General features: G+C 43.2%; 1 protein-coding gene across 1 annotated transcript in view; it reads right to left on the bottom strand.

Annotated features, from left to right (window-relative positions):
• The window catches only part of Arhgap19 (Rho GTPase activating protein 19), a 38,576-nt gene that overhangs the window by 6,822 nt on the left and 4,206 nt on the right, over positions 1-27,548 (bottom strand). Inside the window, exons 2-10 of the mRNA XM_052185947.1 lie at positions 18,771-19,036; positions 15,820-15,900; positions 14,063-14,272; positions 12,102-12,328; positions 11,253-11,339; positions 10,571-10,636; positions 7,676-7,867; positions 5,201-5,299; positions 9-119 (exon numbers count right to left, since the gene is read on the bottom strand). Coding sequence (XP_052041907.1) covers positions 9-119; positions 5,201-5,299; positions 7,676-7,867; positions 10,571-10,636; positions 11,253-11,339; positions 12,102-12,328; positions 14,063-14,272; positions 15,820-15,900; positions 18,771-19,036 — 1,339 coding nt within the window. The remainder of the gene's footprint in view (positions 1-8; positions 120-5,200; positions 5,300-7,675; positions 7,868-10,570; positions 10,637-11,252; positions 11,340-12,101; positions 12,329-14,062; positions 14,273-15,819; positions 15,901-18,770; positions 19,037-27,548) is intronic.

The following is a 27,548-nucleotide window of genomic DNA, read 5'->3' as shown; positions in this document are numbered from 1 at the left end:
GCTCTTACCAAGTTCATATTTTCTTTGCTGGCTTTCTTCAGTTCCCCCATGGCCACAGACTCTGGAGCAGGGGAACTGTCTTTCTTTTCTGAAGTCATCTGACTGCCCAGGACTTTGCGCTGATTTAGGAACAGAAAATAGTTTGTTTACAAACATTTACTATTTTGTAGTTGTCTGGATTTCAAAACTACAACTTCCTCAGTCTAAAACAAAACAAAACAAAAAAACCAACCCTCAGCAGCATCCTGATAACTTCTGTGCAGACTGAGGTCATGTCACAGCAGGGAAGGGAAGCACAGAGCCAACACCAAGGATGACTGTTTCTCTGGGGACTTAGACTACCTAATGTTAGCTAATAACGGTACATCTGTGAGCAGGAAGGAACCCAGTCACTCTTGAGGGCTGGACTTTTTTGGAAGAATAGGTGTGGTTTCTGTCACCTGTTAAGGGTAGCTTCTCCTCCCCACTAAGGGAACCACAGACTGGGTCTCCTCTAGGATTCTGTTTCTCTGTCCTTCCTTACCCAGGACTAGTAAATGTGCAGAAACTAAGAGTTCCTAATACAGCCACGAAAGGCCCCAGGCCTTCCCAAGATGGTCACATGACCACTGACACATAGAGTAGGAATACACTGTCTTCTGAACAGCCAGAGATGACGGGGTTGCCACAGCAGAGGAAAGTAACGACTCCATCTTAGAGAAACCTCCCTTTCCCTGCAGAGTAAATCTGAAATTCTGAAACAAGAACACTGTCAAAACACCAACAAAACAAATTAAGCTAAACTAAAAACCTAAAGCATTAACCTCTACATTATAACAACAGCAGAGCCAGATATTTACATGACTCTAGAGGAAGACCATCTTACCAAACAAGAGCTCAATGCAGGACCCACTGTCACAGAACGCTATAAAACTGGGGGGGAAAAAATCTAAAAATTTCTATTTTTTGAGATTCTCTCTCTCTCTCTCTCTCTCTCTCTCTCTCCTCTCCTCTCTCTCTCTCTGTGTGTGTGTGTGTGTGTGTGTGTGTGTGTGTGTGTGTGTGTATGTGTGTGTTAGGGGCCATTGTAAGATGCCCAATATGGGTGCTGGGAATTAAACTCTGGTCCTCTTTATAAGAACTGCTGAGCCATGTCTCTACCTCCCAAAAGTTTTAATTTTTAAAAGACCTAAAAATCAAGTAATTTTTTTAAAAGAAGGCAGATAGCTAAAACACACATACACACATACACACATACACACATGCACACATGCTAGAAAACAAGGCCTATATATCCTCCTTCAGAAGGCAGGAACCACTTGGGAATGCTGAGCTGGGAGTGCCAGGACCCAGGAGACTAGCTAGGAAGCTCCAGCTAATCTTCAGAAGGGCGGTCTGGGTTGGACCTGGCACATACAAAGCCCCCGGTTCAATCCCAAGACTACTACCAAATAAAAACAGTACTGAGACACTTCGCTGCAGAGCTACTGAGCGAAAGGCCTGTGTCCTTTATCAGTTCAATGTCTCTCATATATAACGAAGCCCCCTTGCCCCTGCAGTTCATAAAGGTTGCTATTACAAATAGCATCTGTGTTTAACGTTACTGCTGGGCTTGGGATGCAGCCCAGTGGCACAGTGCTTGCACACATGTATGAGGAGGCCCTGTGTTCAGCTGACAATGACACCAAATCAAACAAAAAGAAAAGAAAAAAAGAAAAATGTTCTAAACTGTTTTATCCTCCTAACTTCTGAAGTTCTAAGTATTCCTTGGTAAGGAGGTCAGTAATAGCCAAACACGTAGCAACACCTACATTTCAAACAATAACTGCCAATACACCTCAAAGCACAACAGAAAACCACATCCATCCATCCAAAAACAATTAAAGAAACAGAGATCCTGTCTCAACAAAAAAAAAAAAAAAAAAAAAAAAAAAAACAGAACCAACTCCCACGATGCTTAGCGCTTTAGCCACTTGAGGACACACTTCAGTGGCTTTACTCAAGTCCCAGTGTCATCAAACTGAGGCAGCTCACCCGCCCACACTGCTCCTCCTAAACAACAGAGAACTCCACTTTCCCTCCGCACTCTGGCCCTGCTAATCACTAGTGACTTCAACCACTTTAGTTCCTCAAATAAGCAGAACTGTGCATTTACCTTGTGACTGACTTTAGCATGACATCCTCAGGGCCCACTGTGGTGAAGACTATGTTAGACTTTCCTTCCTTTTGAAGGATGGAGAATCCTCCACTCTCGCTACACTTCTCGTATGCATTCCTTCAATGGACAACTAGGCTGTGTCAACCTTTAGGCCGCTGTAAATAATACTTCCATGAACACTCTATAGATCACGCCCTGGGAAGGGACTCTAGGCAGCTCGAGCAGGTAAGCATGGCGCTGGCAGGCCAGGCCTTTCTCTCCCATTCCCTTTGCCTTATTAAAAAACATTAGATTACATTCTTAAAGCTAGCCACCTGGGTCTGCTCCCTTATTTGGCCACTTCTTCCCCTGAGGCTGACTACCAAGGTCCAGGTATAGAAGTGTTGAAGTCCAACAATCAAAAGCCCCCTTTGTCTCTCCTAATCAACATGCCCAATCAAAATCAAACACCTCATCCTAACACAGAGTTTCCCATTTTCCTCTATAAAATGTCATTTCCCTTGTGCCATCTCTGTCCCCTCTCTATGTTGAGACAGCAGTCCTTTGTCCACCAGGACAAATGCCCCTCCTCCCTCTCCCTTGTCCCCTCCCCTTCTCCCTCATCCTCTGTCTCCTGTCTTTGTCTCTTATTCCCTGCCCTCTGTCCCTCTGGGGCAAATAAATCTCCTTTGTGCTGAGAATTTGGTCTTGGAGTCCTGAGCTGATCCTTTTCCTTTCACTGAGACCCTGTTTTCAATTCCTTGGCATGTACACAGAATGGAAATTGGTAGGTCATAAAGTAAGTTGACTGTTGACTTTCTGAGAGATGGTCATACTGTTTTCCCCAACAGCTTTGCCATTTTATATTCCCAGCAGTAGAGTACAGAGTTTCTGGTTTTGTGGATAGAGTCATCCCATGGGTATCAGGCTGTATGGTGTGGTGGGTAGCTTTCCATGTCCCTAATGATGAGTAATGAGGAACAGCTTGTGTCTTTCTTGGTCACATGTCTTAGTAGAGAAATGTCTACTCCGGTTGCTTCCTGTTTTGTAATAAGTTTGGAACCATATAAGTCCCTTCTATATTCCAGACATTGTCTCCTAACTAAACACATGACTTAAAAATATTCTCCCTGCTCCACCTTTCACTCCATTGTGGATAGCAAACCAAACACTTCAGCAAGTGCCACGTTCCAAAGGCTACTAGCCCCATCCGTGAGGACAGAGAATGGATTCTAGACCTCTACAAAGTATAAAAAGAATCGAAATTGCTGGTGGTGGTAGTGCAATGCCTTTAATCCCAGCACTCAGGAGGTAGAGGCAAGCAGATCTCTGTGAGTTCAAGGCCACCCTGGTCTACAGAGCAAGTTCTATGATAGCCAAGGCTACACAGAGAAACCCTGTCTTAAACAAACAAACAAAAAAGGATTGAAATTAGGGCTAAATGAAAGTGCAACTGCTAATGACAGCTTATGCTGAAATAAAAAGTTATACAAAATAACTTTAAAGTTTTAGTCAAAAGAATTCTTAATATTTGTAAAACTATACTTTTTAACAATGTTAAAACAATTTCTAAGAAAAAAAATAGAACTCAGAAGAGTTAACCCCTCTGGATTAACTAGCCTTACTTTAGGCATTGAAATAAACGTGAGGCCCAAGCCACAAGAGGGAGCCACAGCTGACCCTGCCTGGATGGCCAGGAACCAGAGGCAGGACAACCCAGAAACCCAGGATAGCACCAAAAAAACCAGAAACCAATGAATTGATTCCTAACGATATTGTGCTATGCTCATAGACCGGTGCCTACCCAACTGACATCAGAGAGGCTGCATCCAGCAACTGGTGGAAACAGATGCAGGGACCCACAGCAGACATTAGGTAGAGTCAGGGAAGCCCACAGAAGAGGAGGAAGGACTGTAGGACATGAGAGGTTGAGAACACAGCTACAGAATCAACTAAGCAAGGCTCACAGGGGCTCATGAAGACTGAAGCAACAAACATGGACCCTGTACGGGTCTGAGTTTGGTCTTCTGTGTACACTCCATGGATGTGTACCTTGGTGTGCTTGCAGGACTCCTAACAGTAGGAGTCAGGGGATTTTCTGACTCCTTTGCCTGTGTTTGGGACCCTTTTCCTCCTACTGGGCTGCCTCGTCCAGCCTTGATATGAGGGAGGTGCCAGGTCTTATTGTAACTTGCTATGCCATGTTCAATGGATATCCCTGAGAGACCTGCTCTGACCTGAAGGGAAATGGAGAAGGAATGGATCTGGGGAAGAGGGGAGGTGGGAAGTGGGGGGATAGAGACTGGGAGGGGAAACGGAGGTAGGGATGTAATGGATGAGACAAGAATAAAAAGAAATGTGAGCCCCGTGACCTGCTGCCACCTGATGGCAGCTCTAACTGCACTACTGTCCAGCAGTCTGCACGCTGGTGACAGCAGCAATAACACACATATATTTTCTATTTGTTCTAAAAACAAGACTTCTAATTACTTGATACATGGAAAGAAACAACAGTGAAAATATTAAGTTCACCAAAAATAAAAGATACCAAAACCCACTGGGGCATCAGACAGTCCAGCGTCGTCAAGGCCCCTTGTCCTCAGCTCACTCACTTCTCCACAGAGGTAGCGAGCCTCAGAGTGACGTGAGAGACTCCTGTCCTCAGACAGCAGAGGAGGGAAGACCAGTGCTGCTTTCACACTACAGTGTCCTTTCAATTCGTAACACTGTGAAATGCTTTAGAAAATAAGCATTTTCTGGGGCTGGAGAGATGTCTCAGCAGCTAAGAGCACTGACTGCTCTTCCAAAGGTCCTGAGTTCAAACCCCAGCAGCCACATGGTGGCTCACAAACATCTATAATGGGATCTGATGCCCTCTTCTGGTGTGTCTGAAGACAGCAACAGTGTACTAATAAATAAATCTTTAATTAAAAGAGAAAAAAAAGAGAAGGCCTTTTCCAAACTCTGTCTCCTTACTAATTAACCCTTTCTAGGACTTCAAGGAACAGAATTAAGCTGTTTATATACAAGAAAATAAGATGGCAATTTCCTGAGACCTGATGTGCAGCAGGAGCCCAGGCTTACCTTGATAAGCCCACTGAAGGAGCGTGAGCGGGCTCTCTTCTGGACCCTGGGAGTACACGGTTCTCTCCCTGGCGTTTGAGTCAAAGACTGCTTATGGAACTACAAAAAATACAGAGAACATTGTATTAATATTGTGCCATCAAGAAATGGCAATCTAGGGCAAATAATACCTGAGTGTAGATACTTAGAAAGTCAAAGACTCCTTAGATGTATGGGGTAGGTTGACAGGCAACACAAAAGCAGAAGGGACACTCAAAACCACAAACACAAACAAAATGTCCTAAGACTCAGATTCTCTGATAACGGATCCCGTTCCTGCTTTACAGAGAGGAAACCAAGATCCAGAATGCTGAAGAGCTTGACTAAGATCTGCTGGTAAACCAGAATTATTTCTGCATCCAGTACCTTGGAAGCAGAGCATTACTAGCATAAACCATGACAGTCCTCAATTTAACAACTGTATGCCAGGATTTATTTTTAAGAACGTCTCATGTAGCATAAGCTGGCCTCAACTCTCTATATGGCCAAGGATGACCTTTAACTCCTAATCTTCCTGCCTCCTCCTTCCAAGTCCTGACATTATAAACCTAGACAGCCATACCCAGTTTATGAGGTATCAGGAATCTAGCCTAGGGTACACAAATATAGGATAAGCCCTCTACCAACTGAACTAACTACCTTCCATGCTCCTAAGCCAGAGTGCTCCTAAGGTACTGCAGCTCTCTAACTAGAGCTCACAGCTGCCAGCCAGCCCTGCTATGAAGGGAATAAGATTGAATGCAGACTTTGAATGCTGAATGCTGTCAGCTCTTTGTATAAAGACATCTCCAATTTAAAAAAAGGGAGCAAAGAGAAGACACTATATAGTCTTTAAGCAGTGCTCTCATTTGTTATTTGTCCTCTGTCTCTCTGTTTCTCTCTGTCTCTCTGTCTCTCTGTCTCTCTCTGTCTCTCTGTCTCTCTGTCTCTCTCTGTCTCTCTCTGTCTCTGTCTCTGTCTCTCTGTCTCTGTCTCTCTCTCTCTGTCTCTTTCTCTCTCTCTCTCATGTGTGTGTGTGTGTGTGTGTGTGTGTGGTGTGTGTGTGTGTGTGTGGTATGTGTGTGTGGTATGTGTGTGTGTGTGTGTGTGGTATGTGTGTGTGGTATGTGTGTGTGTGTGTATGTGTGTGTGTGTGTGTGTGTGTGTGTATTTGGTTTTGTGAGTTACAGGGTCTTACTGGGTAGCTCTGGCTGTCCTGGAACTCACTATGGAGAGCAGGCTAACTGAACTCACAGAGATCTGCCTATCTCTACCTCTCCAGTGCTGGGATTACAGATGTCTGATGCCACACTTGAGTTCTGCCAATCTTAAAACCATCTCTATGGCCATGACAAAATACTTGTAGAGAACTTTGTCCATTGTTGGGAACAGCTCAGTTCCCAGCAGTATCTGATACCTTTTTATCTTGCCTTATGCTAGAGTTGCGTCCCTTCCCAAAAATAAAGGCAATCTTTGCCAAAGAAGGTACAGACTGAACAAGAATGAAGAGCTGACTATTGCAGTTGGATCTACAATGTCCTCCAAAGCCACGGTGGGGGCTTGGGGTATCCATCCTATGACACTATTGAGACATGGAGGGGCCTATTGGGAGGTTGTGGTTCACTGGGGGCATGCCCTCTGAGGGGACAATGGCACCTAGTCATGAGGTACATTGCTTTGCCCTGCTCCTGCTGGTGCCTTAATGTCAGGCCTCCCACAGGGTCACTCAGTCAAGGACAGAAACTTGCACACCTGTGTGCGAAGCACAACTCCTTCCTTTCACATGTTGATTATCCCAGGAGTCCGCATGAGAAGGGAGAACTGACTGATGTACCAGCCTTGCCTGTCTGTACAGCTATAATTCAAAAGGACTAAGACAAATTTCCTGAGAGACTCCCAACTAGAACAGAGTCACTCAAATCACAGAGTCCTCAAAATGGCAAATAAAAGACCTAACCTTACCTCCAAAACCCCAAAATAAGCAAACACAGATACCAGAATGCCTGCGTAATACACCCAGCCCCTGCTTTAGGCTGTTTTCTAACCACAAACAATTCCATTCTGCTCTGCCAGCCACTCCGTACCCTCTCCTCCTTTACATGTGTGACGTATGCATGTCACTATCACCGTTTCACAAAGCTGGGGATGGAAACTCAGAAATTATATCCCTAGAAAATACATAGCACTTAAATTCCGGAATAAGACATTGGATCTGTTGGTTCTCGGAGAGGTTTTGTTAGGTGATAAACTTACAGATGTTCTAAGCAGAGTTAGCTGCAGAGAGCAAGCACTTCTCCACCTCTCTCCAGAGGTCAGGAATGCACTGTAATTCCACAGACGAGCCTGATCATTTGACTGAGCCAAAGCTTGTTCCAAGAGACAGTGAAACTTAGATGTGACTCTGAGTGGTGTCTCCAGTGATTCCTAGAGCCCACTTATGTCCCTGCATCCAGGTACCTGTCTGATAAGTTGTTTCTTCTTCGCGGAGTCTGGCAAGTTCTGAACATGCTGGAAGAGCTCCCTCAGTGCCTCTTCTGTGTGCTGCTGGGTCTCCTCCTGCGGGGAGTAAGAATCTACCCTGCTCTGTTTCTGAGATCTTGCCAGCTGGAAGGACATGGCATGACATGAGGTTGTCAGATCAAGATCATCCTAAAGAAAAATGTACAAAAAAGTAAATTAATACATGCTACTGATTTTGTTTTGGGCTCCCATAATAACGCTGATCAAAAGAAAGCAGAGTGGGAATATGACATACTACTACATCAGGGCCAATGAAAATGCTAATATAATTACCAAATGAACAAAAATCTATTAATAAAGAGTTCTGAATAGTCTACTTCTATGATCTGCCCAGAAATCAACATGCAGTTAGAATATTGCCAAGCCAGGTAGTGGTGATACACGCCTTTAATTCCAGAACTCCAGAAGTAGAGGCAGCCGGATCTCTGTGAGTTTGAGGCCAGCTTGGTCTACAGAGCTAGTTCCAGAACAGCCAGGACTAAATAGTGATACCCTGTCTCAAAACAGCAAACAATATTGCCATAGACAATTGCAGCTGTTTGAGTTCGATTTTCAAAATACTTTTTAATTTCAAGTAATACTTGTCACTATACAATAAAGTAAGCTTAAAAGAATTAGCCCCAGCAGATAGAACAAGAAGAACAATAAACAAACACAAACAAAGCCTACAGTGGAATTTAACTTCATCCAGACATTGAAATGATAAGCTGACCACAGAGCCAGGTTGCTGGGCCTTGGCTGAAACTCTTTTCAACACAAACTACGTGGCAGTAGGAAGGAGTAGAAACAGCAGCTCTCCAAAAAAACACACCTAGTTAAACTAGGTTTAAAATGCAGTTTGTTACTTCGTCACACCTCATAGTCACTGCTTGAGAGAAAAGCAAACAGGAGTAGAAAACACAGCCTAAGATGGCAGCCTCCAAGTCAGTCACATGCTGGTGCCTTTCACAGCTTCTCACTGCAACAACACACGTATGTGGTTTGTCTACTAAGGTGTCATATATTTCTCTGTCATTTGCTCTCAAATGGTGCTGGTTAACTTTTATTGTCAAGCTGACACAGACAACAGTCACTTGGGAAGAGGGAAGCCCTATTGAAGGATTGCCTAGATCAGACTGTCCCGACTGATAACTGATGTGGGAGGGCCTAGCCCACTGTGGGTGCGCCATCTCTAGCCAGGTGAGCCTACACTATATAAGAAAGGTGGCTGCACAGAAGCGTGATTGAGCCAGGAAGCAGCATCCAACTGTTTCCACCGCAGGTTTCTGTTTAAGAAACTGCCCTGACTTCCCTCAATGATGGATTGTGACCTAGAAGAATAAGATGAAATAAACCTTTTTCTATCCTAAGTTTCTTTTAGCATAGTTTTATCACACCAACAGAAAGCAAACTAGAGTATTGTTGTGGGAAATATTAAAAAGAATGGCAAGGACTTCCTGCACTACGCTGGACACCGGCGGGCCACATGGCTCCAGTGGGGAGTTCTCATCTAGGCAGACTCTCTGGCCCGGAGCTCCAGAGACCACTCCACCCAACTTGCCAAGTTCCCTTGGCGGGTTGCTGCCATGCCAGCCCTATGCAATGACCACCCACCTCAAGGTTAGCTGTCACAATTCCCAGTAACCCGGTAAAAATCAAAACTCTAGAAGCTTATAATTAAACAGTTAGATTTATATATCAATAAATTTTCAATTTACAAACTGCCTAGACAATAGTTTCAGAGCCAACTGCTGATACACGCTGCCCACCTAGATTAGGCAAGTTATCCCAATCATTCCATCTCTGTACAATAGCATAGCTACCATTTAAAGCCATGAGGAATCTGACTGAATCATCCTGTTCGCCCTCCATTTTCCTCCTCCTCTTCTGTGTCACTCCCTGTCTCTGCAACCCTTAGCCCTGCCTCCCTTTTCTCTTTCCAATCACAGCCTTCTTGTTGTATTAATAATTAAATTAATTGGAGAGGGAAAATCCTGCTACAGAGTACAAATCTCTTTCTTAAAATGTTTGTTGACAAAGAGAACGAACACATGAGCACACAAATGTGAGTGAGGGGCCCATGAAGGCCAGCAGAAGATGCCAGGTTCCCTAGAGCTGGAGTCTCAGGTGGCTACAGGTCCCACAGCAGGGATGCTGGGGACCAAACTACAGAAGAAGACACGCATCTTCTACAAGAACAGCAAGTGCTCTTAACAACTGAGCCACGTCTCCAACCCATAGGCTCAAATCTTTTAACTATTTGACAGTTTAACCACACCAATAAACTTGAATAAGAATTAATTATCTGGATATGGATGGATATCTGGCCTCTGTTGGCACCTATACTCACATATATACACTTAAGTAAAATTAAACATTTTGGGAGTGGGGTTCAAGACATGGTTGGACACACATAGCTACTTTATCTCCAATTCTAGAGGATCCAATACCACCTTTTGACTTCTATAGGCTACTGCACACAGATGGTAAATTTATACAGTCACACACATATACATAAAATAAATATTTTAATTAAGTTAAAATTTTTCAAAAGGATTAATTACATAAGACTGACCTTTTGTTACTATAATTAATGGTGTTTAAATGTTGCTTAGATCATAGGCTAATAAAATACATATAGGTTTTATGAAAATCTTTAAGATACTCTCTATCTATGCCATGACACGCATCATGCACCAGTGAGGAGGTCTGAAAGCCAGTGAGCATATGGCACATAGCACATCTTCATTCCAACAACTCCCTGCCCAGTCCTTGTCCCTGCTAAAACAAATGACCAGGTAAATCTACTGGCTAAGGATACTGTAATACTGTAATACTGGTCTTAGGTCTTACCTTTGACACCTGTGTTCTGGAGCCCAGATAGTACAATCTGGCACATTCCCGAATATAAGCAGGAGCCTGGGCAGGACATAAAAGGAAACCAGGGCTTAGAGGTTATTAGGACCTAAAAATCTTTCAGGACACAGAAAGAGAATCGTAACATTATCTAATGGGGAGATTACTCTGAAAAGCCAAACACTTTCCAAAATACTATATTTGACCAAATAGACACCTCCACAGATCTGATGGGACACTGCAGGGAGGCACCACTGAAGTTGCTGCTGTTTTAAAAACAATGGGTAGCACGAGGCACTCGAAAGCCAAAATAAAAATACAGTTCCCAGCCGGGCGGTGGTGGCGCACGCCTGTAATCCCAGCACTTTGGGAGGCAGAGGCAGGCGGATTTCTGAGTTCAAGGCCAGCCTGGTCTACAGAGTGAGTTCTAGGACAGCCAGGACTACACAGAGAAACCCTGTCTCGAAAAATCCAAATCCAAAAAACCAAAAAAAAAAAAAAAAAAACCCTAAAAATGTAGAAGTAGACCTGCCATAACAGAGAGACTCACTCTATGTCTGTGTGACCCTCCCACCGTCCACCCTGCCTTATGATCCCACACGGTGCCTCTCCTCCAGGGTCCCGCTCTGCCCGTCTTCCTGGACCGAGCACCAACCAAATGCCATCATCCCTCACCTACCTTAAACAGTTTCTGGGAGTGTTTGATCATAAAAGCCATTCCTGTGTTTAACTTGATGATGTTCTCCTGAAGGTCATTTGCAGTGACCTAGCAGTGGGAAGAGACCAGCAAAGGGCGTTCAGAACTGGGAAGTGCTCCCTGTGCATGTCGCTGAGAGGCTGTCCGCTTAAAAAGACATAACAGCACAGACATGTGGCCCTAAAATGACCAGGAGATCTGTGAGCTTTCTTCACCTCCTACTTCTGCTCAGAGACCTAAGTAGAAAACCCAAGCCTAGGATTCAGAACACGGAGAGCAGAAAGGCAGTCTGTAGCAGCCATTGAGGACGCGGGCTCTGTGGAGAACGGGGAGTTCTGTCCATTAACTGTGCTAGGACCAACATCTTCCCACATACAGTCAACTGAAGTGACCCCTTCTCTTGTTTCTCTTGCCTCTTTTATGAAAGAAAACTCACTGTAAGCTGTTAGCACAGGTTAGACTGCTCTATTGGCTTGGAACATTATCACACAGGATCACACTGCTCTATTCTGAACCTGTAGAAATGAATTTGTAATAATTCTGCAATTACTCAATCAATTTGACTTACCATGGAGCATTCGTATTAAGAGTGGAGTCACCCTGTCTAGCCACAACGAATATTCTAGCTTCTTTAGCTAGAGTGACAGTGTCCAGAAAGTGTCCACACAGGATTACTAGAGCGGATTCAGAGAGGTTACAGGAGCCAGGCCCTCAGCTCTGATAACTCCGAAACTCCTAACCTCATAAAATGATAGCCTCACCAATGTGCTCGCACAGGAGGAGCCCAGCCTAAGAAAATCAAGTCCTGAAGCCCTTCCCCTCAATACTAACATTTTTGGGCCACAGGACATGGGGCGCAAACATAAGAGCAAGGTTGTGGGCAGACATCTTATTCTTGTCTTGCTTCTTCGCTGTCTGATACAGGAGATCAAGCAGTAACTTTAGCAAGTTACGATTGGCCGGAGGGAGGATTAGGAAGAGCAGCTGCAAGGCCTCGATCTGCCGCTCCTTGTCTGGTATGTTGGTTTTATTTCCTTTATCATCAAACTGCATCAGATCTTGAAAACAAAACAAAATATTATTGGAAAAGAAAGAATTAACCAGTCAAAAAAAAAGTCAATACTATTTTGATTAATATCTTCCTCTCACTCCCACCAAAGAAAAAGGGAAAAAAATCATAAAGAAAATTCAAAACTGCTAATACCTTAGGAAGGTCCTAGATTCAAATGCCAACACTATAAAAAAAATAATAAGATAAAATAGGCAATCAATGACTTTGCACGGAACTTCCTGTGCTACTGCAAACATGTCAGCAGAAAAGCATGGGCCCGGCACCACAAGAAAGAAAACACAAAACCTAAGAAATAATGTCAATCTAATTCAACAACTAAAGACAGCCCAACTTTAAAATGTGGGACAGCTTTAAGTAGAAGGTTAGGTGTGGCGATGCACACCGTGTGCCTAGCACTGAGGAGGAGGAGCGGCAGCCTGAGTCACAGAAAGAAAGAAGAAAGAAAGAAAGAAAGAAAGAAAGAAAGAAAGAAAGAAAGAAAGAAAGAAAGAAAGAAAGAAAGAAAGAAAGAAAGAAAGAAAGAAAGGAGAAGAGAAGAGAAGAGAAGAGAAGAGAAGAGAAGAGAAGAGAAGAGAAGAGAAGAGAAGAGAAGAGAAAAAAGCAAACAAACAAACTAAAAAGTCATCCCTTCAAAGAAAATAATGCACACAAGCCAGGCACGGTGATGCACGCCTATGGTTCTAGCTACTTAGGAGGCAGAGGTAGGATTGTGAGTTTGAGGCCAGCCTAAGTAATTTAGCAAGGCCTGTCAATTTAAAGAAAAGGGGAAGATGGAATGGAAAGGAAAGAAAAGATGTCGTAAGAGAGGCCAGTGACCCTGAGCATGCTGGAATGTCAGCCTTCAGTAAAGTAGCCGCCCTGAGGAGGACAGGCTGAGCAGAAGCATGGACAATACAGGTGCTGGCTTGGAGAGCACCAAGCCTTCTACCACTGCTGAGAACACTACATGAAGTAACCACTTTGGGTCTTTTTTTTAGATTATTTGTATGGATCTTTTGCCTCCATGTGTGTGTACAACACATGTGTGCACTGCCCACTGAGACCAGAAGAGAGCATCAGATCCCCTGAAACTGGACAATAGAACCAGTTGTGAACCACAAAGTAGGTGCTGGGAATTGAATCAGGGTCCTATTAAGCACTGAGCCATCTCTCCAGCCGCAGTGGAACCACTTTGGAAAACATGTGGGCCTCAAAATGTTAGTTACAGTGATATCCCAGCAATGAAAATCAAGTCCACGGACACCTCAGATGATGTCAGCCTTCTGCTCTCCCTTCACATATGCTGCAGCTAAAGGGTAAGTCAGAGGGAACGATGCGCAGGACGACTCGGAGCAGCTCCTCTCTGACCGTGCCACAGTTCATATGTTCTCAAGAATAGGGAGTCACCGGGCACATCAGACACTGCACCAATCATGGAAGAGAGAGAACTGACTCCTACGAATTGTCCTCTGACCTCTATGTGCATGTCATGTCATGTGCATGGAACATACAAAATAAATTTTTAAAAATGTTTAAAAAGGAGAACAATGAAGAGGAAGAAGAAATCGGATCAAATCAACTTAACTGCCAAGATCCATCAGTTCTCAGAGGAGGCCAGCAGGACCCTGAAGCCAGAGCTAACATCAGAGCACTTTACAGAGTAACAAGCAACCGGATATCACAGAGGACTTGACTAAATTGAGAAACATATTTTCATCTCTTCCTTACTTCTTATACTCACCAGCAATTTTGAGGTGTACATGAAAATGTTTGTGGGTCAGAAGGGGCTCTGGTAACTCTCCTAGAAACATCTTCAGCAGCGTGGCAACGTCGTTTGAGTGAAACTCTCCTGAATCCAAGTCAATATCAGTTCCGTTATTGAGAGCATCCCTCAAAAGCTGCTGTCGGACACTGTTGCCTGGCACTCTAAACAAGCCCTCTACTCGCAGGTCTGCTCAGCAAGGACAGGCCAAAAGAAACAAAGAGAATTATGATTAATGTACGCAGAATAAATATATCCTACCCCTTAAAGACCTTTCACAGATCCCTTTCTAAAGCAGGTTTTACCAACATTTCTAGGGACGTTTGAAACCATTTGGGCTCCTGAGCATCTGAAGATGACTGAGGCACCACTAGACACTGAATTTAACATAATCAATGGGGGAGGGGGGAAGCTTGAAAAGTAAGATGAAAGAAAACCCAAATCCCAAGACTCCTTATCCTTGTTCCTCACAGACACTCAAGGAGCAGAGTTCATCTATGAAAATTTGTGGTGCTTGTAAGTTGTTTTCTTCAGCCAAGAATGAATGTAGTCTCTGCATTGTTGTGTGATTCAGAGAATCCTAATATATCACCCTGCAGCTAAGAGACTCCCAAAAGCTTAGGGTCATTCCAAATAAGCTGTTCGCACCCAACTAGTTCTTAAAAAGAAAGGTAGAAAGAGACAGTTCTGGTTTGACCTGGAAGAAGCTTGCCCACGTTTCCATCTTTGGGTATCCCCCCAATTCTGGGGTCTGAGTTCCCTGCCCAAGGAATCAGGCAAGTGATAGCAAAGGAATGTCTGGGCCTACGACAAACTGGAAAACACACTCCTGTGCGCCAGCACGTCATATCCACACAGCAGCTGCGCTGAAGGATGCCGGGGATTCTCATCACGCAAACAAGCTGAAAACCTGAATTCTCCTCATCTTAAATCCCTGATGGCTTGTTATGGTTTTAACACATCTTTAGGCAACAACAACAACCAAACAAACAAACAAACAAACAAAAGCTATAAAACAAGATGCCTCAAAAGCCATTTTTTAAGAATAATTTATTTTTATTTTATTTTTTTGTACATTGTTGTTTTGCCTGCATGTATGCCTGTGTGAGGGTGCTGGGTCCCCTGGAACTGGAGTTACAGATAGCTGTGAGCCACCAAATGAGTGCTGGAAATTGAGCCCAGGTCCTCTGGAAAAACAGAGCCATCTCTCCAGCCCTGCCTTAAACCCTTTTAAGATGTGAGTCTGCAACCCCAGTTACAGCTCCTCCTACACAGCATCTTACATCCAGTAAGTCATAAAGACATGTATGGGTTGATATTTTAAATGTGTCAAGCTGGGCTCTTAGAACAATGACCCACAGGTCTACTAAAAACTGAAATGAGAATGATATGTTAGCCACAGAGTTCTGAAGATGAAAGTATCATGCTTTCTTGAATAAATGTCATAATTCTCTAGGAACAAGGAATTGTTCCAGAATTATTTGAGTTAAGAGGTAATTATGATTTTATAGACATTATCTAATATATCTACATCTTTGAAAACAAGGCAAATCAATAACTGATATGAAGTTCAAAGGGAAATACATTTTTAAAAAATCTACCACCCAAAATTATCAGTGGTTCTTTTTGTTGTTGATGATGAGTAGTTGGTACCTACTGATCCATTAGTCAACTCTCAAAGGAAAATTGGCAATTCTTCATTAAACACAGAACATTAAAGCTTTGAATAGTCTTACTTTTGTGCAGATATTCAATCAGTTGATATATCTGGGCAATGCCTTCCTCTGTCAATGGAGATCCAAATACTACTCCTTTTTCTGGAAAAAAAAAATGTCATAGGACCAGACTATAATTACATCAAGAGTACAAGGCCATCTATGTAATGATCCTTTTTATGTGTATTTATTTATGCAGGGGCAAATGATCAGATGACACATATGATCAGATGACAACTTATAGGAGGTGGTTCTTTCCCTTCACCATGTGGGTGCTGGGTCATCAGGCTAGCACTGGATGCCTTTACCTGAGAGCCATGTCACCAGCACAAACACCACAATTCTAAAACCATTCAAGCATCCTATCATTGACTGCTTTCATAAGACTGGTAAACAAAAATCTAAAAAGAACTTAAAACTAAAGACTAGGAATATACCCAAAAAAAAAAATGCAGCCAGAACAAATCAATTCTCTCCAAACTCGACATCAGATCATGAATTCCTGGAGGCATAAACTTTTCTTACTTAAGCCCACTGCACACTGATATTTAATTTAAAAACAAGAACCTGGATGTGATTGTCAAGTCATGATATAATTAGCACTAGAGTTGGTATAGATATAATCTTTTTTTTTTACATTTTTAAAAATTTATTTATTTACATGTATATGTGTGTGGCTTACATATATGTGGTGGTGCATTTGTACGAGGATATTATCTTTTAATGCTTAAATATTTCATCTTACCTAATGACTCCCTTATATTTAATAAAACAAAACAGGGCCCCTTTAATATCTTCTGAAAAGTAGTACTCCACACTTCCTGGTTGACTCTGAGGCCTGTCCCATAGGAAGGAATTCATACCTAATATTGTGAGCCTGGTCAAAAGTCCATGACTAGGGAGGCTCACAGGCCTTCAGGAGCAATCTATTGTTTTACTAAATTACCAAGCTGTCAGACTGTCTTCTAAATATTTAAATATAGACGTGAGCTGCTTTCAACCTCAGCCAGAAAGCCGCCTTTCTCATGTGGGCATCAGTTAATATAGAAACTCATAATGGTCACAGTGCTTGGAATAGCTGATTGCGAGTACTCAACCCTAAACAGTATATCAGTATCAACATTCTCCCCGATTCAAGGAACTTGGACAAAAAAACATAGGAGCCAGCAGTTGCGGTGGAATGCTGTGAAGTGCTTTCTTCTGGAGATGAAGTACATGCCACACTTACAGCCTCAGAGCCCGTCAGCATCTCAGCATGATGGGGAAGGGTCCAAAGGCCCCACAGCTGGCTGTGGACTACTGCAGTTGGTGGCTGCTGGGGAAGGGAGGCATTTCCTCTCTGGAGGTGTAGCCATGTGTGAGCTCATGCTCCCACAGCCCCGTGCATGCAGGCATCACAAAGTAGACCATGGGAGTTCTTTAAAAAAAAAAAAAAAAAGCTGGGCAAGGTGGCACACACCTTGAATCTCAACACTGGAGAGCAGAGTCAGGGGCTCTCTGGGGAGTTCAAAGTCACCCTAGTCTATATAGCATGTTCCTGACCAGCCAGGACTATATAATGAGATCCTGTCTAAAAATAAACAAACAGGTAGGAAGGAAGGGAGGAAGGGAGCGAGGGAGAAAGGGAAGGAAGGAAGGAGGGAGGGGATAAGGAGGAAGGGAGGGCATGAAGCTCAGATGGGAATACACAAAAGGAGTCCAGGGAAAGTCGGAGGGAAGGAGGCAAACAAGATCAAACACATTTATACACAAATGAAATTCTCAAAGAATAAACTATACATAATAAATATGTGTATATACATATACCACATCATACACACACACATACCACACACAAGTGATGCTACAACCTCTAGAAAAGCTTGGCTTTGGAGGTGATATAAGAACCAACTTTATCTAAGCAGTCTATAGAATGAAAATATTTGCCAATTACTGTAGTCTTTCTTCCTTCCTTCCTTTATTTATTTATTTTAATTTTTGAGACAATGTCCTTTTATGTAATCCTGGAGGTACTAGGGCTTGCTTTGTAGACCAGGCTAGCCTCAAACTCACCAAGCTCCTTCTGCCTCTGCCTTCTGAGCATTGGGACTAAAGGTGTGCACCACCACATCCAGCTCTCGTCTTTTTGTCTCTTTTTTTTGGGGGGGGGGGGTGAGTTTGCACGTAGCTCAGTGATAGAAAGACTACTAGTGCAGGTGTAGTCATGAGTTCATCGAGTAATCAGTGAGTAACTGTCAGTAGAACAACGTTATTCAGCATCCTTGACTGTCTCTCCGGCTCCCTAACTTTACTCTGTCTACCACTATTTGAACTGAACGAAGCAGTGCATTACTGTAGTCCCCGCTATTCTAAAGACTGAGGGGAAGACAATCACCTGAGCCTGGGCAACAGAGTGAGATACCAACTCACAAAGAAAGGAAAGATGGAGGGGATGGAAGGAAGGATACCTGAAAAACATTATATTATTTAAGTATAATACTCACAAAGCATAAAAACTGAGATGCCCTTGATAAGCCTAAACCAACCACAGCATCTCTCCAAACTGAACATATTTCCTATCTTCTCTTCCTGTCCCCTTTCTTCATCTCCCCTTCCCTTCTCTCCTCTCCTCTCCTCCTTGTCCTCCCTCCCTCCCCCTCTCTTGAACAGGATTCACAATGTGCCCAGGCTGCCCTCACACTTCAGATGATTTCTATTGCCATTTTAACTCTACTAACAAAAATGAAGTCAAAAACACCCAAAGTTCTTTGGGATAATTACAAGCTCTCAGTGAGGGTGCAATGTTAAGAGAAGAAAGCCTGGTGCTGAGATGCCCCCTCTGGTTTCCATGGGCACCTGCATATACCTGGTACACACACAAACAGGCACAAACATATAACAAATTTAAAAATACATAATTTTTTTCAAATAGAGAGTAAAGGACAATCAGCAGCTAAGACCCACTCACTGCCCTTCATCGGCACAAGACCTACCCTTCCGCTTGAGAGACATTAGAGACCTGAAGAATCCTGCTGCAGGGCCAGCCCCACCAGGCAACTTAAGGTCCACTTCACCCATCAGCTGGGCCAGCTCAGTCCCAGGCAAATCAATAAGTCTTGTAATATTGCTGACCACCAACTCGGTGAACACCTCTGGCTTCTCATGTCGGAGTTTCTCCACAAAAAAGTCAGGATTGAAGATAACAGGCTGACCTCGAAGGGGAGAGTCATTGCAAATGACAAAATTGCAGATGGCATCACTGGAAAAAAAAAATCAAACAGAAGTTTTTCAGAGGAATCGTTTTTGTGTTTCTCACTTCCTAGCCCAGGGTTCAGCAGTTCCCGAGTTTACACACAGCAGAGAGTCCCTAACAGGCAGCTTCCTGCAATAGAAGCAGCTGACCTTGGAGTCTGCTCTTCATAGCCAAAGAGCATTCACAGACAGTAAGAGGCTTACAGCTACATAAAGATGCACATCAATTCAGCATTGCCTAGGCCCACAGACAGCGTTTAGCTGTTTGATCATTTAGTTAGTGGTTCTTTGTGCATGCTTGTCAAGTGCATTTTTACTTTTAAATCTTTCACTCCGCATGCCTCTGACGCCTGAGTTAGTATAGAAATCTAACTCTTGCTCAGAAAGGTTCTTCTCTACAAGGCCCTGATCTTCATATTTAAGGACTCAATCACTGAGCCAGGAAGACAGACAAGCCTCATGACCTGAGTTTGATACCTGACTCCCATCAGCTGTCCTCCAATCCCCAAACCATGCTGTGGTACATAGATTCACAACAACACACAAAATAAATACATGTCAAAAAGTATACGTTTTTAGTATAAAATTTTAAGTATAAAGTTTTAAATATAAAATTTCTAAAAATACCTCTCCTGTTGTGCATGGTGGCATAGGACTGTAATTGCAACATTCTCCATGAGGCTGAGGTGGGAAGACTAGGGGCCGAGCAGAGCAGCCTAGGTAAGGAGACCCTGACTCAAACAGTAGTTAGGTTGTTAAAGACATGGCTCCGAAGTTAAGGACATTCACTGCTCTCCCAGGAACCTGAGTTTGGTCACCAGCACCCATGTCAGGGAGCTTACCAGTAACTACAATTCCAGGGGATCAGAATATTTTTTTTTAATAAAACTTCTAAAAAAGATGAATATTATTACTAAATTAAATTTAATAATAAGAATGTACCACTCCACCTCCTACAGCACACGATTGCTTGCCCTCACCATCGATCATCCCTAACGGCTGCTTCTAATCCTTATCATATACATACAGTCATCAGTTACATGGCAGATGAATAAATGTAACACATCGCAAAGGACTACTTATCATATTTCAGTAAAGCAAAGTTAAAGTCACCTGACTCACGCAAACACTTTCACAATAAAATATCCACTGCACCCAGGCTGTCTAGCACTGTTCCAGGAAAAGTGACGTTCCAAAATATTAAACAGATCTAATCAACAGCACAGCTTGCTAACCCAACATGACCTTCCCTCACAGTGCTGGGCTTTTTGCATGCTAGGCAAGTACTCATCCCAGCGATGTCCCCAACCGTGGTTGGTGTGTGGTGTGGTGTAGTGTGGTTTGTTGTTTTTAGAGACAAGATCTCTCACACTACAGCCAAAGCTGGCCTGCAATTCACTATCTAGTCCTACTGCCTCAACCTCCCAAACACTGGGATTACAGGTATAAAACAGGTTAATAACTTTTGTTTGTGGTACTGGTAGTTAAACTCAGGACCAAGCACATGGTAGGCAGCTGCTCTTCCACTGAACCACATCCTCACCCTCACTGATAATCTTTAATAACACTATAATGAAAAGTTCATCAAAGTTAACCGGTACTTCCTTGAAAATAAATGATTGCTTAATCTTAAGAGCCCCAATCTTCAGTCTATGGCTACTATATGCCTTTTACTATAAGACATCACAAAGAATTTAGGGCCAGCAATAAAAGTGCTTGCTTGCCACCAAGCCTGACAACCTGAGCTGAATCCCTAGGAGCCACAGGAGAGAATCAACTCCTACAAACTGTCCTCTGACTGGCAGATACACACACACACACACACACACACACACACACAAAATATATTTTTTAAAGCAGAAGTCACATGAGAATTCCAAGCTCTGGGTGTATGCTCTGACGTCACTAAGGAACTCTTAGCCGCTGACCCTCTCAGCCTTCCACAGAAGCTCACACGGATCTGCTACATAACTATAACTACAGCTCCGTCAGTTTCTTTCTTTCTTTTTTTTTTTTTTTTTGGATTTGTTTTTTTCGAGACAGGGTTTCTCTGTGCAGCCCTGGCTGTCCTGGAACTCACTCTGTAGACCAGGGTGGCCTCGAACTCAGAAATCCGCCTGCCTCTGCCTCCCAGAGTGCTGGGATTACAGGCATGCGCCACCACCGCCCAGCTGCTCCATCAGTTTCTATTCAGTTACAATCAGACACTGTCACCTTTAGCAAGAGGCACTTTTTCAGTGTTAGGTATTACAGGACAGAAACAAGAGTCACTGTGGGGGAATACTGCTTATATCACTGCAAGTGAACATCAAGGAAAAATCAGGAAATGCATAGCACAAGAAAAATAACCATGAGGTTGTCTAATCACTTACTATAATTCACGTGCCTTTTAAATCTGAATAACTGGTTTTTGACCAAATTATCTCTAACATTAATGTATATAAAGCACATTATGTCCAAGTCCTGAGTAGAAACTTGTATACACGTAAAAGCCTACAGGCTTGTATTATTTTAACATCCAGAGCATGACGGGTTAAGACGGAGATTTTTGTCACTACTGTCCCTTCCAATCCTAAACTGGATCAAACATGCACACTTGAAAAGGAACAGGAAATACAAACCCTTCCTTCCTACCAGCCATCACCCTAAAATACGCTTTCTCTTAAACAGCTGGAGCAGGTTCGAGACAGCCTTAAGGAAAAAAGATGCACTGGAAGCCCTAATGAGCATGTTCAGCAGAAGCCACCTCATCCCCTCTGTGCCCCACTCACTCTCTGCCCATTTCATTCACTCTTACAATGCTACACTTTTTCCCTAAGCAAATCATTTTTTAACTTCTTCATCTTTTCAGAATAGAGCACCTGGTACAAGGACTTGTAAGACAGAAATAATTTAAAGCAAGATTATAAGAGACAGAAAATAGTTAAGAGAGGTTTTCTTTTGAAGCTCCCCCATATTACAAAGCCTTCCCAAAGAGCATGCACTTCCACAACACAAAGCTAGCAATACCTCTGACTGACTGCATATAACATAGGACATTTCTAGGGCTAAAAAACATAACATCCCACTCTACAAGATTTGAACACTAAATTCACTCAAGTTCAAGAAAAGTTAAACTTCTTACATAAACGCTGAAAGCTTCTGATGAGGCATTGCAAAGTCCAAGCGGCAGGACAAAGCTTTCTGCTGCTGTGACAAAGGACTTTCCTTTCTGGCCCTTTTACAACCTACACAAATTCCAGGCGTGTGGGAGGCACAAGGACGTATTATGGGCTGCAGGGCGATACGTACTAAGCTCTGAGGACTGTTCTGCAAGGAGGAACAAAACAGAAGGAAAGAGCTAGACTACTAATTGTACTTGTCTGTCTCTGAGTGATTCTTCACAGCTGACTCCCTTCACCATGTCTACACTGCAGGTTACAGAAAATGAAACATCACATAAACACATAGGATGGAGAGTCTCTACATCATACACAAAAAATAAATTCCAGCTTCCAGAAGCCATATTTTGTTTAAGATTTTTTTATGTGTATATGCGTGTACCTGTGTGAGTCTGTACTCCAAGTGCATGCAGGTACCCACAGGAACCAGAGGTGGTCAGATCCCTGGAACGTAAGTTATAGGTGGTTGTGTACCACCTGACATGGGTACTAGGAACCAAACCAGAGTCCTCAGCCAAAGCAGCAAGCATTTTTAACTGGTGAGCCATTTTTCTAGTCCAGCTCAGGTTGTGAAATGAAGATCCTAGTGTCAGGTGTGGGATCCTTGCCACTGGTCAGAGAGACCCCAGAGGCTCCAAAATAATATAAGCTACTGTTAATAGATCATATTGGTAGACACCACACAATTTGGTTGAAGGATTCAGAAAAATCAGGCTGGAATTGAGCTAGATTTCAAACTGCCTGGAAGGTACAGTGCAGGCTGATTGGAACCAACATCTTAACAATGGACCCTGCCTGCTATGCTACTCAGATGCCAGGCAAAATACGCCAGGGGAAAATAGCACCACAGGCAGGGGGCAAACAACTGCCTTCTGACTGGATTTGAACCCCACTCCACACTGGGAGGTCACAGGCCCTAGCAGGAACCCACTGCTGCTGTTTTGCTAAGTTTAGAGCAAGTTGTCAAACTGCCTTCTGTTTACTCCACAGAGTGTGCTACTCTCGGCCCTGTGGCGTGGACCCTTCTGCTGTGGACATCAGTTGTTCAGTGGTATAGCCATAAGTTGCCAATGTTCCAATAAATTAACCCTTGCCATGCTCATGCTAACTACTCTAGTTAAACTCAGAGGGTCACAGAGCAAAGTGAAGTAAAGTGAGGGAGGTTTGTGAGGAATAGAAGGGGCTCAGGAGGAATGGGATAAAAGAGGGGAAGAAGGAAAGAGATGACGGAAATGCACCATACAAATGTATGAAGTAGTCAAAGAATAATATTTTTAATTCAAGAAAATGTGGATCTAAACATGGAACAAGAAACATTTAAAAAACTTTACAAACCAGGTGATTTTTTTGGAGGAGGAGTTATCTGTAGGGAGGTGTTCCTTAGCGTTTCTTTTGTTCTGTGTTTAACTGTGCTCCAACTAGAACCCAGGGCTTCATGCATGCTAAGAGAACACTCTGCCACTAAGCTATAGCCCTGAAAACAGTATTTAAGAAGAAATGAATCAAGGTAAAGAAAGCACAAAGACCCAGGTGCCAGGCCCAGCAGTGATCTGGGGGGCGAGGGGGAAGAAATCAAAAGAGGATGATGCTTAATTCTATATGCAGCTAAGAGCTCATTGGGTAAAGGCTCCTGCTGTTAAGCCAGACAACCTGAATTCGATCCTTGAAAACTATAAAAGTCATCAGTGTAGTTGCACACACTTGTAATCCCAGGACTGAAGAGGCAAAGACAGGAGGATGCCTGGGGCCCACTAACCAGTCTAGCCTATGTGATAAGATATGAAAGCACAACCCACAAAGAAAATGTTGAATATTTACCTACATTAAAATTTTTCAACCAGTGATATAGCTCAGCAGGTAATGGTAACTGCTATGCAAGCCTAGCAACTCAAGTTACAACCCCTAGCAAGAGTGGAAGGAGAGAACTGACTCCAAAATGTTTTCCTCTTGACCTCTACATAGGCTCTACAGCACATGTCTCCATACATGCATCATGTACACACACACACACGTACACACACACACATGATATAGACTCTCCATAACAAATCACATGCCTCTGCAGGAATGCAAAGACTTTTTACTCATGAGGTTCTATTAGATATTTGCTTGTTGCTCTGAAGTGCTGGTGTTACCTTACTTGTTAGGATCATAGACTAGGCCCTGGCAGCCTTGTCTTCAACAGGCCAACTAAACAGACAAGTAGTGAAAATCAGAGGGAACCGTAGTCATTGAGGCCAAGAGAAAGAGGAAAAGGGATTCTGTCTGTCTGTCTGTCTCTCTCTCTCTCTCTCTCTCTCTCTCTCTCTCTCTCTCTCTCTCTCTCTCTCTCTTACACACACACACACACACACATACACACACACCAGTCCATCTTTAGGTTAAATTTTTTAGGTTTTTGTTTTTTGTTTTTGGGGTTTGTTTTGTTTTTGACACAGAGTTTTTCTGAGGATCACTGAGTTATCCCTGGCTGTCCTGGAACTCAGAGATCTGCCTGCCTCTCTACCTCTGCCTTCCAAACCCTGGGATTAAAGGTATGTGTTACCACCACTCATCAAGGTTTAACTACAAAGCAAGTGGGCAAGAGGTATGCACAATTAAGCAGTCCAAAATCAAGTGGTCTGACAGGTTGATAGAACTTTGTGAAATCTCTTTCCAGAAAACAAGTTCCCCCTTGGCGTGTACCATGGCCTCAGCACTTTCCCTCTTTCCAATTTTGCTGAGAAAATTCTAATTCCGTGGGGTCTGTTTCTGACTCAGTAGTCTGGCTGCAAGAGGAGGGATCTTGAGGGTCAGAAGCTCAAGCTCATCCTTGAGACGAGCCCCCAGGTCTAGTACTGCTGTGTAAATCACTGAGCCATGAAAAGTGAAGAGGTTTGAAGCTAACATGGCAAAATGCTAAGATCCACTGGGACTGAAGGATATAATGTGTGATATATGAAGTGATACTTCTGTGTAGAAACGACGACAAAAAGTTGGGATTTCTTGTGGGTATGGGGGTATTTTGTTGTTGGTTTTTATTTTTATTTTGTTGTTGGTTTTTATTTTTAAGTAGCAAAGTAATTAATTTGATCCTAAATCTTGTTACATCTAACATGAACATCATAAAGGAGTTGGGAATGCAGCTCTAAGGTCTAGCATGTGCTTGGCATCTGTGAGGCCTGGCTTAACACTCAATGCAAAACAGTAAAACAAACAAAAAGCAGAAAATGACCAAACTATATAATCTCCTTATTTTCATTGTGTGGAGCAGTGGTGAAGGTGCATACCTTTAATCTCAGCACTCAGGAGGCAGGGGCAGGTAGATCTCTGAGTTCAAGGCCGGCCTGATCTAAAGAGAGAGTTTAGAGACAGCTAGGGCTACTTGGTCTCAAAAAAACCAAAACAACAAAACAAAACAAAAAAACTAACAAAAACATAAAATAAAAACTATAAAAGTCTGGGCAAGGAGATGGGTATGAAGATAACCCAATTGCTTGCCTCACAAGCTTGAATTCAACAGCCAGCTTGGGTATAGCATGGTGGCGTGGCCGTGGCTTACAATCCCAGAGCTGGGATGGGAGACAAAGATTCTAGAAGCTCAGGGCCAGCCAGCCTAGTTAAATGGGCAACTCCCAGGTCTTAGTGAGAGATCCTGACTCAAAAAACAGAGTGGCTAGCTCCTGAGAAACCAACACCCAAGGTTGATCTCTGCCCCCTCTACAGACATGCGCACTCAAATGCACATGTACACGCATACACACACACACACATACACACACACACACACACAATTTTGGGCTAGGAATTGGCACATGGTAGAGTACTTGCCTGGTACACTCCGAGCCCTTGGTCTAGATCTAATCCCTGTACCCCCCCCCCAAAAAAAGGACAGGTATGTCAGAAGCAGGAAATAGGAAAATGAGTAATTAGGTGTGTGGGTAACTAGATAAGCAGCTATCTCCAAGAATGGCAGAGGCCAGAGTCATTTTACAACCTGGCTGCAGTCTACAGAGCACTCTTACCACTAGATGGTACTCTGCATGTAAAATGATATGCTTGCAGAAATGGGCTGGAAACAGGATCCACCTTTGAAAAATCAATTAAAGAAAAATGAAATGCAAGTGCTTCTGAGGGCACTAAAGCTGTGAACCCACACAGCTCCAGGGAGCAGGCCCAGCATCCTGCAGATGGATCTTTTGGCTGACTCTATCCAAACTAGAAACCCACAAAACTAAACGTTTCCTCCCTGGTGAATTGCTTAACTTGATTTGTTCTCCAAGAACCACAACCTTGGCAGCTTTTCTCAAAATATGAGCTATATTTAAAGTTGTCTAAACCTGACTTCACACTCTATGAGACATATTTACTCTCTTGCTGAATTTTTCAACCCTAAGAGGCTCTGAAACTCGGTGTTAACTATGTCCATTTATTATGGACCTATTAGAAAAGAATAAAGTACCAAATAAAACTAATATATTCTCCCTCTTCCTGTATTCTCCATAGCAAGTTTTAAGTTGGATCATGAAAGCTGTACATAGAAAAAAAACAAACAGGCCACGTGCTTAGTTCACAAGCTACATAGCTACAGCTAACAGTCCAGAGCAGTAAGCAGCACCACATGGTTTTACTGCACAGTACCCACTTCCTTAGATAATCTCTTAGAACACTTAAACCTTAAAATCCGCCCTTAAGAGGCACTGTCCTGCCAAGGTTCTGTAATGTGATCTTATCTCCCACACGCCAACCATCTCCAAAACGTATTCTGCCCCTATATTTGATCTCAACTTAAACTAATTGAAGCCTCAAGAACAACCTTGACATGACCTGACAAAGCAGCGGTGAAAGAAGCCTTGGCTAAGCTAATTCCTTACCTACACACTGGAAACTAATGGAAGACTGTGTTCTCCAAATGACAATGTAATGTTCTCAATAGAGACACTGAGTTACACTTCTCTGTCCATGACGCCACTTTATTGGTTTATTGGTAATGTTTATCCTTTTGAGTGTCAAAAGAATTGGCATTGCTCTTGTGGTTGACCCCTCCCATAATTTCCTTCCCCCAAACAATGTACAATGAGAAGGAAGGTAATTGCAGCAGAAAAGTAACACCACTGGGCTTGTGAAATGGTTCAGTGGGTAAAGCACTTCCTGCCAAGCCTGAGACCTGTGACTCCCTAGGACCTATGCTGGAAAGAGAACCAACTCTTGAGAGCTCTCCGCTGACCTCCAAAGTGTGCCATGACACAACCACACGATAATGGGAGTAGGGGATGTTGTTGTTCTTTTAAACAAGGGGGAAGGCCGGGTGGTGGAGGCATACGCCTTTAATCCCAGCACTTGGCAGGCAGAGGCTGGTGGAGCTCTTTTGAGTTCAAG

Source organism: Apodemus sylvaticus, chromosome 1 (assembly GCF_947179515.1).
Source record: "Apodemus sylvaticus chromosome 1, mApoSyl1.1, whole genome shotgun sequence".
Classification (NCBI taxonomy): domain Eukaryota; kingdom Metazoa; phylum Chordata; class Mammalia; order Rodentia; family Muridae; genus Apodemus; species Apodemus sylvaticus.
Note: the sequence above shows the minus strand (reverse complement) of the source record. Positions and strands in the feature narration are given on the sequence as shown.